At 49.6% G+C, this 18,309-nt stretch overlaps 1 protein-coding gene across 3 annotated transcripts in view; it reads right to left on the bottom strand.

Moving 5' to 3' along the window:
• Window positions 1-18,309, bottom strand: part of RPH3A (rabphilin 3A) — an 80,898-nt gene that overhangs the window by 12,203 nt on the left and 50,386 nt on the right. For 2 of the 3 annotated variants that reach the window (XM_066260541.1, XM_066260540.1), the window contains 9 exons: window positions 11,880-12,009; window positions 10,522-10,608; window positions 9,777-9,942; window positions 7,423-7,461; window positions 7,179-7,331; window positions 5,490-5,576; window positions 3,753-3,806; window positions 2,480-2,701; window positions 1,479-1,558 (listed from right to left, as the gene is read on the bottom strand). In XM_066260541.1, coding sequence (XP_066116638.1) covers window positions 1,479-1,558; window positions 2,480-2,701; window positions 3,753-3,806; window positions 5,490-5,576; window positions 7,179-7,331; window positions 7,423-7,461; window positions 9,777-9,942; window positions 10,522-10,608; window positions 11,880-12,009 — 1,018 coding nt within the window. The remainder of the gene's footprint in view (window positions 1-1,478; window positions 1,559-2,479; window positions 2,702-3,752; window positions 3,807-5,489; window positions 5,577-7,178; window positions 7,332-7,422; window positions 7,462-9,776; window positions 9,943-10,521; window positions 10,609-11,879; window positions 12,010-18,309) is intronic. The other variant, XM_066260542.1, reaches the window with a different exon arrangement.

Below are 18,309 nucleotides of genomic sequence, written 5' to 3' on the forward strand. Positions count from 1 at the left end.
CCAGGGTCCAGGGCAGTGCCTGATACGCAGCAGGCATTTAATCAATGTTTCTGGAGTGACTGTTTGGATTGAGAGGTCACAAACTGACAGGTTACTATGTTTTTAAAATGTGAATTTGAATATCTTTGAGTGGGACCTGCTCCCTCCAGTTTACCTGAGTTACTACCACTCCTTAACAGCTCAGTTTTCTCATCTCTCTGGCCAGTGCAGCCTGTGAGCACTTGAATGTTCTGTGCCCCTGTCTCGAGGAGGCTGTAATGGTCTCACTTGACCCCATTTCTGGAGCTGGAAGAGACTGCGTGAATGATTGGTTAAGGACCTAGAGTTAGAAGTCTGTTGCATCTGGACTCAAGTCCAGCTCTGTCCTTTACCAGCTGTGTGACCTCAGGCTTTAACTTTCTGAGCCTCAGTTTTCCCATCTGTACAATGGGGCTAACAATGATCCCTACCTCAGAGGTTCCTATAATGATGAGACAAGATCATGTATGTGCTGACCTCACTGTGTTTGTTATTCAGGGCATTTAGGAGGGGTGCATCTAAGCGCTTGCCAGAGTGACCAGCACATAACAGGTGCTCAATAAACGCTCACTGAAGACGTGACCTGGGTGTGTTGATCTAGGAGTTGTGTTAGGCATTTCATACCTCACATATCATCCAAATGGGGTCATTTTGTGACTGAGGGGGAAGTTCATGAGTATTACAGCAAAGCAACAGGCATAGACGGGGGACTGTTCTGAGGGAACTGGAGCATGCAGCCACTTACAATCATCCCTGTGGTAGAGACACTATTATCATCCCCAGTTTGCAAATAGCCAGACCAAGACACAGAGAGGTTAAGTAACTCCCCCCAAACTACACAGCTGGGAGGCAGTGAACCTGGGATGGTTCCTGGGCCTTGCTTGTTTTACAGAGACCGGTCTTGGGGTACGGGAAAGTCCAGCCAATTGCTTGCTGGGAGTTGTACGGACATCATCCAGCTCTCTCAGGGTCTGGACTTAGGTCGGCTCACTGCCCCAGGGCCTGTAGCATAGGGTTGCTTGTCCACCCTGGCCTGCGCCCCCTGCCCCCTTGGAAGCCCACATTAGCACCCTGTATCAGCACCAATGGGCCAATTCAGGCTGCTGCTCCAGCTCGACAGTCACCTCGGCCAAAGAAGCCATTCTGTCAAACCAGGCTGTCGTTGCTGCCCGGGCGGTGCCTCTGTGGTCCCCTGCTGAAAGCTTGCTCTGCCCTTGAAGCCCCACTGCCTCTGCCCCTGGGAGGTGGCCGCAGTTAAATGAAACCCTTCTGGGACCATCCCTGGAGCCAATCCTCCCACCAAAATATCGGCTGCAGCTAATTTCTGCCCTTTCCTCCTCATTGTCACTGCCACAGACAGACAAAGCAACAGACAGGGGCCTGGTGACCCGTGTCCTCCCCAAGTCCCCTGGAGATGCCAGGGCTGCCTGAGCAGTCCCCAGCATGGCTCTCTCACCCACCTTGGCCTTTATGATGGTGCAGTTCAGGGAGCTGTTATCCTGATCATACAGAAGACTGAATTCCAGGGCACCCAGGGTGGCTGCAAGGGGCAGAGGCATTCATTTAGTCATTCAATAAACATTTCCTGAGCGCTGATTATGTATCCTGTCTGACCTAGGCATTGAGCCTATAGCAGAGAAGAAGACTCAAGTCCCTGGTCTGGACACCCCATCCTGGTAGACCCTCAGCCCAGCTTTGGTCATTGAATGATTAGTGCAGTGCCCAGGTAATGACGTCCCATCCTGCTAGACTCGGAGCCTCAGGGGGCTGAGGCCGTGCCTTGACTTGTTGACTGCCCTGCCTCTGCAGGGCACAGTGCAGGGAACACAGCCATGCTCACTTACTTGCTGAAGGAGCAAATGAGTCTCGGCATTTGCTGTTGCCACTGCCTGGAATGCTCTCGCTCTAGATCCTCATGTGGCTGGCACCTTCTCATTATCCATGTCTCAGCTTGAATGTCAGTCACCTCCTCAGAGAAGCCCTCCCTGATCACTCCATCTAAAGCAGCCACCCTCGTGGTCATTCACCCTATTTTATTTCCTTCACAGTGCTCTCTTTCTCTCTGTTTGAAGTGAACTCATTGGTATGTCAACTGTTTCTCTCCACTAGGACATGAGTTCCATCAGATCAGCCATCTTGTCTGTCATTTTTAGCTGTGGTATCCCTAGCATCTAGAACAGTTTGGGGCACCTGGTGCTCAATAAATACATGTCAACTCTAGAGATAATATATAGTATATAAATATATGATACATATAGCACCTATTCTTTAGAAAGTTGATGTCGTTTTGTGAATTTAGCAACACAAATTTGTATTTTTAGAAGTTGGTTAATGCATTTCTTATGTTTGGCATGTTGGGGGCTGGGAGGGGTGTACTGGGCTTTCCAAGGAGCCATCCTATGTCCCTGGGGACGACCCTGAGGGGGCTTTTCCCAGACCCTCTTTCCTTAAGTGCACCTACTTGCTTCATCTGAATCATAGCTGTTGGCTTCTTCCTCATCCTCCTCTGGGGGTGGCGGCTGGCGGGCAGGGGTCGCAGCTGGCTGGAGAGCAGCAGCAGACACTTGGGAATAGGGGCCTGGGGGGTGGCCCGCTCGGTCCTCCCTGGCTCCAACTCCTCCCGTTCTCTCCTCCCGGGGTGGGGCAGTGGCCCCCGGATAGCTGGGCTCGCCAGTTGCCACCTCTGCAGGGGAGATGGGGAGAGGGCAGGAAAGAGGCAGCTGTGTCCCTGTGTCATAACCATGGAAGCAACAACTGCTACAGCATTGCCAGGAGTGATGAGCACCTGCTGTATACCAGGTGTCCATGAGGCTTGTGCCAGACTCCCCCACAGCCCTGCAACATAGAATTATCACCTCCAGTTGACAGGAGGGCCACATTGTGCCATTTACTAGTTCTTAGAGTGTTGCCTTTATCAAAATCACTGAGGGAAGCTTGCAGAAACACAGGTTCCCAGGTACCACCAAGAATCAGTAGGCCATGCAGTGGGGCCTTGGAATCTGTGTTTTATAACAAGTCTCATGTGCTAATTTAGATGCAGGGCACTGATCAGTGGTATGGGCTCTGGAGCTGGACAGCCTGAGTTTGCATCTCTGCTGTGTGACATAGGGCAAATTACTTAATGTCTCTGAGCCTCAGTTTTCTCATCTGTAAAATGGGAATTTAGAATACCTGAAAGCACTCAAATAGTAGTAGTTATTATTTTAAAAAGTATCTAATACACACACAGCACTTAAAATTGTGCCTGGCGCATTAGAAAACAATGACTACGTTGTAGCCATGGTAATTGGTGTGATGATGGGGAGGCACATCTTTCATATGTAATAATCACTGTCACTTAGTGTGGTCTTAATACATTCTGGGCCATATGTTAAGGTTTTATATGCACGTTTGTTTAATTCTTGCAACAGCTCTGTGAGGTAGGTCCTAGGATTATTCCCATTTTAGAGATAAGGAAACTGAGGCTTAGGAAAGTTAAGTGAATTGCCTGGCGTCACAGAGCTGGGGAATGAAGAAGCAGGAACTTGAACCCAGGCAAGGTGTGGTCTTAACTACTCTGTGTGCTGCCATTTTCCACCTATCTACTCTTAGGATGGATTATCTAGACTTCTTAGAGCTCATCAGTTCAGTCTCAGGGTGCAGACGGGCCAAGATCCGGCAGCTCCCTGCTCCCTCGCTGGGAAGCGGGAGACAGGTGGCCCCCTAAGCAGGCACGGAAAGAAGCGAGCACTTGCCTGGTTTCTGGTCGGGGAAGCGTCCTGCAGGCCCAGGCCCGGGTCTGCTGCCTCCTGGGGGCCCCGAGTGGAGAGAAGAGGAGAGATAGAACAGAGAAGGTGGAAATCATTTGGGTGTCCACCCCTTGTCTCCCTCATCTCCTGGGCACGGACACAGGCCCAGGGGTGGCAGATGATGTGCAGAGGTACCTGGGCTGATAGAGGATTCTGGGATCAGAAAGGCCTGGGTTCAAGTCCCAGTGTTTCCTTCCCGAGTCTCAATTTCCTCATCTGTGAAATGGGACGATGATGCCTGCTTGTCGTGTTTCACTGGCTGTTATGAGACTGATAAACAATGGGAGTGAGAATTACTTGCAAGGGGATGGGCCAGTTCACACTTCAAATCGTCAAGGCTGAGGGGGGTCATTACTGGTCCAGTGAATTCTTTACAATGGCATTGCCAAAGTGCGGGACACAGGCGAGAGCCATGGAGATGGGGCATGAAATAACATCCAACGGCACAGTGAGACAGTCAGTCTGCTCCCCATTGTCTTTCAATACTGATTCCATCATGGAGAAAGTCTCATTTGGGTATGACTTTATCTTTAACACCTCTTTAAACTTTGTGGATTTCCCATTTGAACAAAAGAGAACCGGCCTCAGGCTCAGAACCTTTTTTAGGCCAGAGGATTGGGAATTTCATTGCGTGGTTTAATTTCCACTACGTTAATTTTGATCATTACCCTCTGCCATGGTTAGTTGAATTGCATTTCCCAAAAGATATTTAAAGTCCTAACCCCTAGGACCTGGGAACGTGACCTTATGTGGAAAGAGCGTCCCTGCAGATGGTCAGGTTAAGATGAGGTCATCGGGGTGGACCCTAATTTGTAATGACTGTGTCCTTATGAAAAGGAGCAATTTGGACACAGAGACACGCGTAGAAGGAAGATGATGTAAAGACGCAGGGAGGATGCCATCTACAAGCCAAGGAATGCCTGAGGCCATCAGACACTGAGAGAGGACTGAGACAGGTCCTCCCTCGCAGCCCCAGAAGGAACCAATCCTGCCGGCACCTTGAGTGCAGACTTCGGGACTCCAGAACAGGGAGATGATAAATTTGTTATTTTAGAACCATACCAGTTTATGATTCCTCTACACTCTGGAATACAGGCTTCCCATTTAAGCCATTCTTACAGATTTCTTTTAAAATAACAACACTGGAATAGCACCGATGAGGCATTATTTCCTTTGTCTTTCGCAAGCCACATTTGTTCAGACTGTCCCATGTGACTAAGCTCTTTGCTCGCCGTGTCTTCCTAAATCTCACACAACCCTCCCAGGGACATTGGTCGTTGGTCATTTTATTAAAGCCTTATGTCCTTGAATCTTCCTCAGGAGAGTTTGTGATGGCGAGCCCCAAGTTATGTTTGTAAAGTGAGTCAAGGCAAAGAAAGGCATCAAGGAAATGAACAAGTGGGCAGCAGGTGTGTGTGGTAAAAATTGTGACAGTGGAGTGACAATTCTTGAAGGTGGGAAACAGTGACGTACGAAGGGCCTATCACTTCTTGTGCTGAGGCAGATAAGATGCTCCTTCCTGCCCCGCCCTGCTCCCCAGCCCTGAGGATTACTCATCCTAAGGGTCTTAGAAGAGCTTAGGATTTGGCGGGGGCTGCGGCTTTGCAGAAAGCAGGGATGGGAGGAATTGGGGTCACCGCTGAGGGACATGACAGCCTGGGTAGCTGGGCGGGTGGGTGGTACCTGGTTGCCCAGGCTGAGGAGGTACTGGGCTCGGCACTGAGGCTGGGGCAGGTCTGGAGGCCTGGACGGAATTGGCCCGTCTCAAACCTGTAGGAGAAAGAAAGGGAAACGGCCTGTCATGTTACACGCACTCATGCACGCATGCACACATGCACTCAGTAGGAGCAGGAAGAGGCTGGGATAGATCAGCCAGCACAAGGCAACACCTTCTGGATTTGAATGCAGCCTCCCCCCACCAACACTCCTGGTTCCTTCACCCTCTCTGCCCCTTAGTGCATTCTCTCTTTCCAATCCTCAGACTCCCTGGGCAAGTCACAGCAGCTCCCTGGATGTTGAGAAGCACAGGTTCTGTGACATTGCTTCCACCTGTGTGACCTTGCACAGCTGACCTCTCCTCTCAGTCTCCTAGTACCTACCACATAGCACGCGGTGGAGATGCAATGATACAATACGTACAGAGTGCTCAGCACATTGCCGGGCATGCAGTAAGCACTCAATGTCTGCCGGATGTTGGTACTATTTTATTACTATTGAGAGAATCCCGTCTATATCTTCACATGGACCTTGCTTTGCATCTGAGCATTCTCTTTCAATAGCTGTGTGACTCTGGTGCAGCCACTCACCCTCTCAGAACTTTAGGTGTCTCATGGAGGCAACAACTCTATCTACTTGGTAAGAATGAGTTAACATTTATTTCATGCTGATCATGTGCCAGGGACTTTACATATAAGACTTATTTCATTTCTTCACCCCATGAGGTGGGCACTCTATATCTCCATTTTATAAATGGGGAAACGAAGGCCCAGAGAGGGTAAGGATTTCATCTAATGTCTCTTGCTTGGGTTGGAGCAGAGCCAGGGTTTGAACTCGCAATTGGTCTCCAGAATCTGCTTGGGATTATTCGATGCTACTGCCCAGCTCTCCCGCCAAGAACAGGAACCGAGGCACTAAGCCACAAACCCACCATTCAGAAAGAGAAAGCCAGGGGTCAGCGTGGGAACTAATATTCAGCCTGTCAAATTTAGACCCAGTCTCATGACCTCTCCACAGAAGAAATGAAGGTGCTATGTTCTCACACAGAGCTATGGCACTCAGCCCTTCCCAGTCCCCTCGATATTTCTTTCAACATCCAAGAATCAAGGGCTCCCACCAGTGGGCACTCTTGCTGAGCAAACGCACCACGAGTGAGGCCAGTGCTGGGAGCTCGGTGAGATGACAGCACCTGTGAGTGACGTCCTGGCCATGCAGACCCACCCCACTGTCACCTCCATCACAGGCCACTTGCTAAGGGAAAAAAGATCCTGGTCAGATCTGTGAGGGAAACATCCTTATTTTGCTCAAAGCCAAGGAGTACTTCCCTCCAGAGATTTTTTTGGAGGAAAGCAAAACAATAAAAAAAAACCCACCATACTTTTTTTTTTTTTTACATATGTCATTAGAGCAAAAAACAAAACAAAACAAAACAAAAAGGATATAACCAACATTTTGGATGTCTCGAGTCAGAATTGTTTCTGAATGCTGTCTTTCCTCTACCATAGGCTAGAACCAGCATCGGGATCGGGAACCAAACAAGGCACACAGCAGATGCTCAATACACACTGAATGGATACAGGAATAAAAACACTCTTCCCCATTCTTTCTGATTCTCCTCATCCAGGAAGCCTACCTGGATCGGCCCCTCTCTCTCACCTGCTGGGCTCCAGCTGGAGTCACCAGCCGCTCCACCAGGGCCATGGCCCCAGCTCTCCGAGTCCCGGCTGGACGTGCTCATTCGCGCCTCAGAGGCCCTGCGCACCGGGGGCCCATAGCTTCCTCTGCCGGGAGCAGCGGCCAGCTCAGGGCCTGGAAGGCAAGGCATAAATTGAATGGAGAAAGAGGAATGGGGTGAAAGGACTCCTGTCCCAAAGTAGAAGACAGAGCCCGTGGAACCCACCTGGCTTCTGACCTGGGCCCCTCCTGTCTTCAGCGTCACCTGGAGACGGAGAAAAATGATGGTGAGGACTGGTTTTATGGTGTCGGGAGGACCATTACTTAAGGAGCTCACAAAGGGGCCCATTCACCACTCCCAAGTACTTTTCAGTATTAAAACTCTTCCCTCCCAACCTCCCCCTGACGTAGCTTTCGTTTTCAATCACATTATTTCCTTCCCATGCACAAACACCTATGGCATACCCAGACTGAAAAAGACCAGACTGAGGTCACTGCCTACGTACTCCTCTGGATGGGCTTTGCTCATTAGATTTCCCCAGGACTTGCCAAGCATGTTCCAACCTTAAGCCGTTTGCACACAATATTTCCAAAGATTCTGTGGGTCCTCTCTGTTACTTCAGTCACACATCTTTCTAAAGATCATCTTCAGACAGCCCTTCTCTGGCCATTCTATCCCACATGGAGCCGCCTGTCACTACCTCTCCCCTCGTGTCTATCCCCAGCACTTACCACTACCTGACACATTGTGCTTGCATTGGCAGTTTGTTGAGCATCTGTTTTACCCCCTTGAAGGCTAGCTGCGTGAAGGCAGGGATCTTTGCCTGGTCCATACACTGCTCTAACCCTAGGGCAGAGACTAGAGCATGGGACTCATTGGGTGTTCAGTAAATGTTTGTTCAAAACATATCATGGACATCACTCCAAATCTATAAAGGACATTGACACCATTCCATTTTAAATAGCGCCTAATAGAGCATGGTGTGGATATCTCATTATCCATTCAACAATTCCCCTGTCAATGGACATTGAGGTTTTTCCAGTATTTTGCTGCCATAAATAATGATGCAACAAACGTACATAATCTTTCATATGGTACTAGCATTATTGTTATCTATTCCCAGAGAGCGGTTGCTGGGTCAAATGGTATATATGTTTCAAATTTTAATAAATTCTGCCATAGTACTTTCCAGAAGGCTGGAGGGGACTTACAGTCTTACCAGTAGTGTAGAGAGCATCCATCTCCCCACACATTCACCCATGCTGGATGTTACTCTCATAATTTTTAATTGCATGCTGGTGATGTTACTTCTTTCTAAAAGTTATCTGTTTGATCCAGAGTTTACCTAGTTTATATCACTTATGTGTGTATGTGTTTGTGTACAAGTGATTAACATTATATATTATCAGTCAGTCACCATTTACTAAGTGCTGCACTCTGCAAAGCACTTTATGTGCAGTATCTCATTTAACCCTTAAACTAACCCAATGCGTTATTAAGCACATTGTATACAGAGACAAGGAATGAATCTCAGAGAGGTTAGGGCACTTGCCCATGCTCACATGGCTAGTCAGTGGCAGAGCTGGGATTCAGAGTCAGGCCCTCCTGCTCTCTGGTCTTGACAGTTATGAAATACAATCCTCTCAGCTTAGAGGGAGTAACACCTAACCAGGAATGCTCAACTGGTAGAAACTGGGGGCTCCTCAGGGGTGCCCTGGATATTGACAAATTGGCAGTTCTCTGCTTGTATATTGTCAGACGGAAGAAAGCTTCTGTTGATGCCTTTTAAGTGCTAGGCAGTGAACCGGGTACCTTAAGAAGTTATCTTATAGGAGACATAGTTGGCCACTCCAGTTTTTGAGACCTTCCTTCCAGAAGGGTTGCTTGCACTCTACTCTAGAATTGTCATTTAGACCAGAAATGATCACTTAGTATTAACTGAAATTATTGCAAGGGTTTTATCTGGTCGCTCCTCGTGGCTTCATGCGATCAATGTGTTTTTATTGTGGTTGCCTTTTTTATTTTTTTGTACTGCTTTGCCTCTCCCTTTTAATCATCATTTTAATAATTAATAACAATACTTGGATGATAATGATCATACCCATAGCAGTGGTGATTTTCTTTTTACTAATTTCCTGTTTATTCATCTCTCACTTTTAATTAGTCCAATTTCAGATTTGATGATGGTTGATAGAAGAAATTTCAGGGGGAAAGAAGGCCTTCTCAGCAAGCCCCAAGTGCCCCCCAGGATCCAGTGTGTATTTTGAATGTGAGAGTCTCTCTCTGTTCCAAATTTTAATTTCTACTTCTGTTGAACCTCTAAATACTCCATCAAAAAATGACAACAAAAAGCGTTTTGGAAAGCTTGACATTATTAAAGAGTGCTCTGTGCTACCTTCTAAGTAAGGGCTCATGGTAAGCTGTGAAGGGAACATAGGATTTCTTGACCCAAGCCCAGAGGCTGGCTGCCCATCAACTAGGTGGGTAGCAACACAAACCTAATGTCAGGACATTTGTCAGGTAGACCAGTCAGCCAAGAGCTGTCCTTGGTCCTGAAAGGAGAAATTGTTTGGTCCTACCTTGAGTTGGAGCCCGGGCACTGTGCTTGGGCTCAGGAGTGGGCTGCTCAGGTGCAGGGGGCTCACTGACTGGCTGCTGGGGCTTGGTCTTCCTTATGGGCATAGGCTGTGGGAGGACCTGTTTGGGGAAGCCCTTGAAGAACCAGGCTCCAGAACGTTTCCACACCTTGGGGAACAGAGAGAGAGAGAAAGGCAGTGGTAGGGAGAGCGAGAGAGAAATGTCAACTTGTTGTTTCACTTAGTTGTTCCATTTAGTTGTGTGCTCATTGATTGCTTCTTGTATGTGCCCTGACTCAGGGATTGAAACTGTGACCTCTGGCATGCCAGGTCGACGCTTTATCCACTGAGCCACCGTGCCAGGGCCTAGACTCATATTCTTGATGGAGAAAGTTGGACATCACAAAGGTATGAACCAGTATAGGGCTACACAGCAGAGAGTTTAAGGATAAAGGCTGGATACCAAGTCTCCCAACTCTTAAATGCAGTGTGCTGTTCCCTACCACTAGGAAGAGAAAAGTCTCAGAATGAGGAGAGGGGGAAAGCAATTCATTCAAACACTCTGGGCCTGTTCCACCAGTGTTCACAGTTGAGCTGGTTCCCTTTATACTGGCGCCATAAGACACATATCTGACCAGGTTCTCCAGCCCCCCACCTGCCTCCTTGTTTCCCTGATTCTAGAGAGGAAGGGGCAATTGGACAAAAAGGGGAAGGTGCTCTAGCAGCCCGATAGGACAAGTCTACTTACCTCCCTCTGCTCGATGCAGATTTTGCAGAGCCACACAGGATGTGGGCGGTTGTTGGAGGTCTCCACCCCACATTTGGTGCAGACATTCTGGGGACAAAATATAGGCCAGTGCACACTTAGATTGCCAGGCTTGGAGCTGCTAGTGACCAGGGGAGGTAGCTGGGAAGGGTGGCAAAGGAGCCCCATTTGTAAAGAGCTAAAAACTTTCCTTCTCTCATTTCCTGTCCATGACCAAGGCCAGTTAGAATCAAGGTCCAACTTGAGTCTTAATTTTAAATAACAAGAACTAGAGGCATTCCCAAGCACTGGATAAAGAAATTCTCCAAGAGTCCCTGTGGGGTCTGAGTTTTCAGTATCCATACAGGGGAGATCATTGGCATGATTTTATTTTTTAAAGAGGAAAGCTCATATATCCATCTTGTTTATTAATTAATTTTTTTAAATTTCTTCCCAAACGAATCTGTAACAACCTAGGCTATGACTACAGTTTCAAGTTTGCAAGGGGAAGAAAGTCATCTGAGTCGACACCGTGCCTATGTGATGGGACACTAAACTTTTGGCAGTTTCCTGGCAGTCAAACAAACAGTCAAAACAAATAGATAAACCCAACAGGTCACCAGATTCTCACTCTCAGCTAACTGCTGCACTTTTTTTTTTTTTTTGGAATAGATCAATTTTTCTCAATATTCCATTTAAATGCTCCCAAGCAGGAGATGTCAAGTGATATTATGAATGTTTCCAGGTAGGTCATTCTGCTGATTTCCTTTCCTGGGAATCAGGCAGACCAAGGACAGTTCCGTCTCTGTCCTGGAACTGTCATACACACATAGCTGAGGAGGGGGTACAGGGTGGAGGAGCACAAGGAGACCCCCTCTTCAAGAATGGAGGCTCTAGAAGCCCAGTGGTCCTAACTTGGCTGAAAAGGGCCTTTCTAAGTCACTTGTACTATAAGCCCAGGTAAGAGAAGGCTGGGTTAGCCTTCAACATACTCACACATGTAGACATGTGCCCATCGTGCTCTTCAACCTGACGTGTAACTTGCTAAGCCACTACCAGGATACCTGCAGCCTCCACCATAGCTCCTGTCCTACCTCAAGCTCCCCTGCTCATCCTGGATGGAGCTGAGCTCTGAGGGGACAGAGGGTCACGTGACTTCCATGGGAGGAACCGGGATCAGGGTTGCCTTGGTAGATACAGCTGGGCATGGGAGCATCCCAGAAGAAATTATATTCCGGTAACTACCCTTCAGGATCCAAGCCCCATCCCCAAGACTTAGGATCCCCCAAGGTTTGAGCCCTGACCTATCTCCCTCCTGCATGTGATGAGCAGGGGTGCAGGGAAGGGGAGGGCGATGGTACCTTCTTACAGTCCTCACACACCACGCAGGCGGAGCCCAGCATCCCTAGCTGTTCCCCACACAGTATGCAGCGGTTCACCCCATCCCCAGCCACGTTCTTCCTCATGTGCTCCAGACGGTCCACCAGGCGCCTGGAAGCAGAGACGTGTGCTTAGTACAAGTGCTAAGGACCTTATAGGACCAGGATGACCTGCATCTCCCTCAGTATCAGGCCAACGATCTTAACCTTCTCTGAGTCATGAACTCTTAAATATGTGATAATGCCCGTTGGACCCTCCCCAAGAAACAGGCACATGAAATCTGATGTGTTTTCAGAAAAAAATCACAGAACCCCTCCCATTTCCCCCAAAGCCCGTCTAAGCTACTGACTTCAGATTAAGAATCTTATCTAGTCCTTTCTCTCTCCTGTCACCTCTTCTCGGAAGCTGCCTTCTGAGCTCCGGACCCATCTATCTACATGTGACACAATGTCTTAATTTGCATGTCTCACAGACGTCTCAGATGAGTGCACTCACTGACCTCTTTGTCTTGGCTGTGAGCCAACCTCACCCCCAGGACACAGTTTCTCATCTCCAGAAAACGGCACCCCCCCCCCCCCCCGTAGCTTGCTCACACCAGATTCTGGGGGTCTTCCTCGACCCCCCTCCTCCCCTGACATCCAATGACCCCACCAACACTTATTGTGTCTTCCTCCCTAACATTCCTGGAATCCACCCATTTCTCTCCATCCTCACCTTAGCCATGCCCCTGTCGTCTCCCCGGATGGCTGCAGTGGCCTCTTCGTTGTCCAACGGCTTCTATTCCCGGCACTACATTCTGCTCTCCTGCCCGCCTACGGCCTGGCGCTACTCCTAACACATAAATCCCACCGTGTCCCACCACCCTGAAGTCATCTCCTTGCCTGTCCTTCACGTAAGGCTATCTTGTTCCCATCCCAGCCACAGTCAGCGGACCCAGATGGAGCTGGACCCTGCCCTCCCCTCCCTGGGCTGAGTCCCAGTGGTGGACACCAAGGGTGTGAGCAGACGGAGACCTGGGCCTCACAGGCTCCAGAAGCCACCTGATGCTGATTCTCCCCACAGGCCCTCCTCGCTCCTGCCACTCAAAGTGCCCGGACTCACAATGTTATAAATAGCTGCTTTTTCCTTTGTGCTGCATTCAAGTTCAACAGGAAGTGCTCTGCCCGAGGAAGAGCCAAAGGCAGCCCGCGGGCTCTGCAGCCTCCATGCGCCCCAGACCGGACAGAGCTGCCGAAGGCAGCACTCTCTTCCCCTCTCCTCCTTATCACCCCTACCTGCCTTGCCCCTAGAAATTATTTTTATAGGATGATGGACTGCAGCAGTAACCAGGAGCAAGCCCCCAGTCCGTGGTCTCAGAACACCCAGAATAACAGTAGCAGAGGTTTACTGAGCACTCACTATGTGCCAGGCACAGAGATAAGCACTCCACCTGGGTTTTATTAACGAATCCCGCCAGCAGCACTATAAGTGAAGTACTCTAGAGTGCTTATTCCTGTCTGCATTTTCCAAACAAGAGGACTGAGGCACAGAGAGGTGAAGTAATTTGCCTAAAGTCACACAGCTGGGAGGTGGAGAAAGCTGGCTCCAAGTCCCTGTTCTGAACCGCTACACCCGGCGCTGCTGCTGTGTTCCAAGCAGAGTGGTCCGATCTCCACCCTGCTCGGTCCCCCTGTCTCCCCCACCCCAAGGGGGGCCTTTGGTCATTGGCAAGTACACAGCCTAGCTCTCTATTTTCTCCTTCCTCCACTGCCTTAGCTGGGAAATGGCTAGGTTTTATTCCTCTTTCTTCCTCAGTGGGGGTTCAAAAGCACAGAGAGGGTGAGAGGCTGGCCCAGGATCACTCAGCCAGGGCTAGAATCCAGGTCTCTGTGTCAGTAAGTCACCTTTCTTTCCATGCAGCCCCTGTGGCCTCCTGCCTCAGGTCAAACTTTGCCAACATGGCGCGGACAGAGAGCGTGATCTAGATGACTCAATCCTAAACAGCAGTGTGCGTTGTTTGGGAAATTTAGAAGGCTTTCTTGCCTCCTCTTGGAAAATGAGGGCTGTGATTCACCCATGCCTTGGAAACCTACATCCTAGCCGCTCTTCCAAGACACCTAAACAAACACCTAAACCGTCTGTTCCACGGTTTAATCCTAATGCAGAAAGGCCCTGTTACCATGTTTCGTACTGAGAGTGCCTCATTCACTTTAATCAGTGGCAGCAAATGGCACAGAAAAACAACAGATTTAAGATCATCATTCAGCTGTCTTCCCTCAGGGACCCTTGTCATTGGTGACTTCGGTACAGACCAATACAGGGAGAAGATGTGGGGTGGGGATAGGCAGACCTTCCCTCTCTGCTTGAAGATCGGGAGGAGTTAGGGAGTCTTGCAGCCCACCTGTCTGGATGCCCTCACTGCAGCCCCCAGTGCCGGGCCTCAGCATGGGGGCCCCAGCAGCCATAGCACAGACACTGGGCAATAAAACTCAGCAGGAAGCAAAGTCAAAATTATGTCAAGACTGTAAGTCACAAATGGATCTTTATTCTGACGCTCAAACATTTTTTTTTAATTAATTAATTAATTTTTTTTTTTTGTATTTTTCTGAAGCTGGAAATGGGGAGACAGTCAGACAGACTCCCGCATGCGCCCGACCGGGATCCACCTGGCACGCCCACCAGGGGTGACGCTCTGCCCACCAGGGGGCGATGCTCTGCCCCTCCGGGGTGTCTCTCTGCCGCAACCAGAGCCACTCTAGCGCCTGGGGCAGAGGCCAAGGAGCCATCCCCAGTGCCCGAGCCATCTTTGCTCCAATGGAGCCTTGGCTGCGGGAGGGGAAGAGAGAGACAGAGAGGAAGGAGGGGGGGGTGGGGGTGGAGAAGCAAATGGGCACTTCTCCTATGTGCCCTGGCCAGGAATCGAACTCGGGTCCCCCGTACGCCAGGCTGACGCTCTACCACTGAGCCAACCGGCCAGGGCCTGACGGTCAAACATTTCAGCATCTTCACCCCAGAAGGAATGTTTGTTGGGTGGAGGAAAAAGGGGCCATGTCCTAAACATGATGAGCCCAAGGGAGGCCTGCATGGCAGACCTTACAAACTCAGAGACCTACAGTAACCACCTAGGATAGTCTGAAATTCAAACTTCCTAACTATAACTGAGTCATGGCAGTGGTCGTGCCAAGGCTGGAGCAGTGGGTGGGGGCCACTCCATGCAGTGTGTTGAGTGTCAGAGTAATGGGGCAGCATGTAAGTGCTTTAAATAGAGGAGACTCAACTTCCCGTTTTGAGATGGCACATAGATGTAGGAATGGAGCCCATGGGAGGCTCAGAGTAGTAAGAGTTTCAGACACTGCAGTGGTCCAGGAAGAATGAGTTTGGCAGGTCCCCAGACTTTGTCTATACATGGGCTGAACCAGATCTCTTGAAACTACAAGATTGTCCTAAACGGGTCTGACCCAGTAGTGGTAAAAGAGTACACTAGCCAGAGGGCCACAAAATGCTACTGCACACTCACGGGCTTCAAGGAGTCACTCTGTCTATGTTTCCTATGGCTGCTACAACAAGGGACCACAACTCAGTGGCTTAAAACACCATATAGACATCACCTTGACCGCCCTGAAGATCAGATGCATGGGCCCAAGTCAAGGCTCTGGCAGGGTTGCATTCCTTCCAGAGACTCTAGGGGGAAATCATCTCCTTGCCTTTTCCAGTTCATAGAAGCTTCCTGCATTTTTTGGCTCGTGACCCCTTTCTCTATCTTCAGAGCCAACAGCATAACATTTTCGAATCTCGCTGAGACCCTGACCCTTCTGCTTCCCTCTTATAAGGACCTGTGTGATTACACGGTGCTCACCGAATAATCCTAGGTCATCTTCCCATCTCCAGATCCTTAACTTAATCATATCTGCAAAGTCACATAGTTACACGTGTCGGGGATTAGGATGTGGACATCTTTGGGGAGGCCATCACTCTCACTACCACTCATATCCAGCCCCATCTGCCACCCAGGTTCGATTTCCACCCGACAAGGCTTGAATGAAACTTCGGCTCTCCTTCCCAGAGCAAGGTTTCGGCATTTCCTCCCTCCCTGGCTGTGGCTCTCAGACGGGCCAGGGTCTGGACTCTGCCAGGTTCCAATCACGTTCTCTAGGTGCTCAACCCCAGGGAAGACTCCCGACACACAGGCACACGTGCACATGCATACACACACTCACACCCACACACACGCCACTTTCAGAATTTAGAAACAGGAGGCAGATAGGATACAGGTATCGGGGTGTCAATTTGGAGTGAGCTTGTTTGGGTCCACCTTTGAACTTTGCTACTTCCTAGCTCTGTGACCTCAAGAAAGTTACTTAACCTCTCTGAGTCTCTATTTTTCATCTGTAAGTTAGGGAAAACAAAGTCCTTACCTCGTGGGGTTGTTGCAAAGATTAAATGAGACTGCTTGTAAAAATGCCTGGAACGTGGCAACTGCTCAATAATGGTTGCTGCTAGTTATTTCTTCTGGAAATCTGTGGCTTTTATAACTCCCTGTACTCACATTTTCCCCCATGTAACCAGGGTGCTATCATCAAACCATGAAAACTGTCTTTCTAAAGCTTTTAAAGGGGTTGAGGTAGCTAGAAGTTGAAGGGAGTCACGTGCCTGTCTCTAAATACATATACATGGATGGCACATGTACCCCCATGTGAATAGCACACACCTGTAGAGGCACACGTCCACATGCACTTGTGAGCACACACACATGCGTGCATAGTCAGCCCCAACATACAGACTACACCTCCCCACGCACTCCGGCCTCGCAGGGAGCCCAGCCCTGGTGGCTTCCTTGCTCAGACAAAGGGCAGAAGGCACGTGCAGGACTGATGAGCTTGTTAGCTCACACTCCCTTAACCAGTCCACACCGGGCTCGGAGGTACTCAGGCAACCGCTCCCCAAGCTTGCGCACCAGCACAGTTGCAGTGCCTCACTGGGTGGGGAGGGAAGGATAATGGATGTTTAGCTGCGCCAGGACGCAGGCTTCAATGCGGCCTGTGGCAGAGCTCGGGAAGACACCCTACCCTGCCTGGGGAAGCGCGGTGGGTCTAGGTGCCGGCTCCTGAATTCGAGAGGGAAATGGGGAGCAGGTAGGGCCCCGTCACTGAGGGGAGGGGCCAGAGAAGCTGCCCTTAGAGCAGCCCTTAGCCATGATCACACAAGATTCATAAAAATGCAGCCAAGTGGGACAGGAGATGCCGTGTTGTCTTCATCTGTCTATTTCACACACAGACACACATACATTCCATAATCATGCTGCTTTTACTCGCACCCTATTTGGCAAGTGGGGGGATATTGCTGTTAACTTTTTATTAAATTTGGCATTTTCTGAAGTTAAGCCAGGGCCACCTGCTGTGAATGGGGATGGAATTTGAAATACGAGGCAGTTGTGGCTGCTCTGGCAGGGACTGGCTCGAGCCCCCGGTGCAGGGTCTCTGGGGAACCTGTCCTGAAGTGACTGAGCGGCTCTGTCATGAAGCCAGGTGGCTGGCTGCGGGCTGCACGGGCGGCGTGCATTTCAGACTCATTAATTCTTACGGTTGTTTATTACTGTCGCCACCTGGGGAGCCATAGATCCCAACCGCGCCCCTTGATGGATTGGTGAATGGGATTCCTGCCTGTGCCTCGGTACCTTGGGGAAGGGGGTCACCCCTGCTCAGAGTTGGAGACAAGGGAGTTGATGGAGTCACTGCCAGCAAGGGGCTGGGTCATTATAAACCAGGAAGAGCAGCAGTTACCACGTGCTGTGCTGAGCCCTGCCCGAGCATTGTGTTCCTTAGGTCACCTACAACCTGTGAGATCGCTCCCATTTTACAGATGGGGAAATCAAGACACGCACGGGGGAAGTCACTCATCCAAGAGCATGGGGCCACGAGGGCAGAGACGGGTTTGGAGGCTAGCTCCAGCTGCCCAGGTGCTGTTACTCTCTTTAGAAGAATGAAGTTTTGTTTTATTTCAGGGATGATGGTTGGGGCTCTTACTAACCCCTTCCACCTGCCCTGAGTCAATATCTGAGACAGCCAATAAATTACTGACTTCCCTAAATCCCCAAAGTCATTTCTCAATGGCCTTCCCTTTCTGCACCCCAAAGGGCAAGGGGATAAAGTGGAAAGACAGATTCAAGTTCAAAGGCTGGTTTGACTGTGTAAAAGCTGTATGCCACTGGGCAGGTGTCTTAACCTCCCTGAGCTTTTGTTTTCTCAGCTTTGTAAAGCAGAGATAGCAGTCTGACTTTCAGTGAGGATATTATGAGGATTAAAGGAAATAGAACATATTTCAAAGTACCTAACACAGTGCTTGGCAATGAATATTTGCCTTTCTATAGAATAGCAGACTAAGACTCAACTCTGCAGCCGGCCAGTCTGGTTTTGTAATCGCTTATTAACTGTG

This window comes from Saccopteryx bilineata, chromosome 2 (genome assembly GCF_036850765.1).
Source record: "Saccopteryx bilineata isolate mSacBil1 chromosome 2, mSacBil1_pri_phased_curated, whole genome shotgun sequence".
Taxonomy (NCBI): domain Eukaryota; kingdom Metazoa; phylum Chordata; class Mammalia; order Chiroptera; family Emballonuridae; genus Saccopteryx; species Saccopteryx bilineata.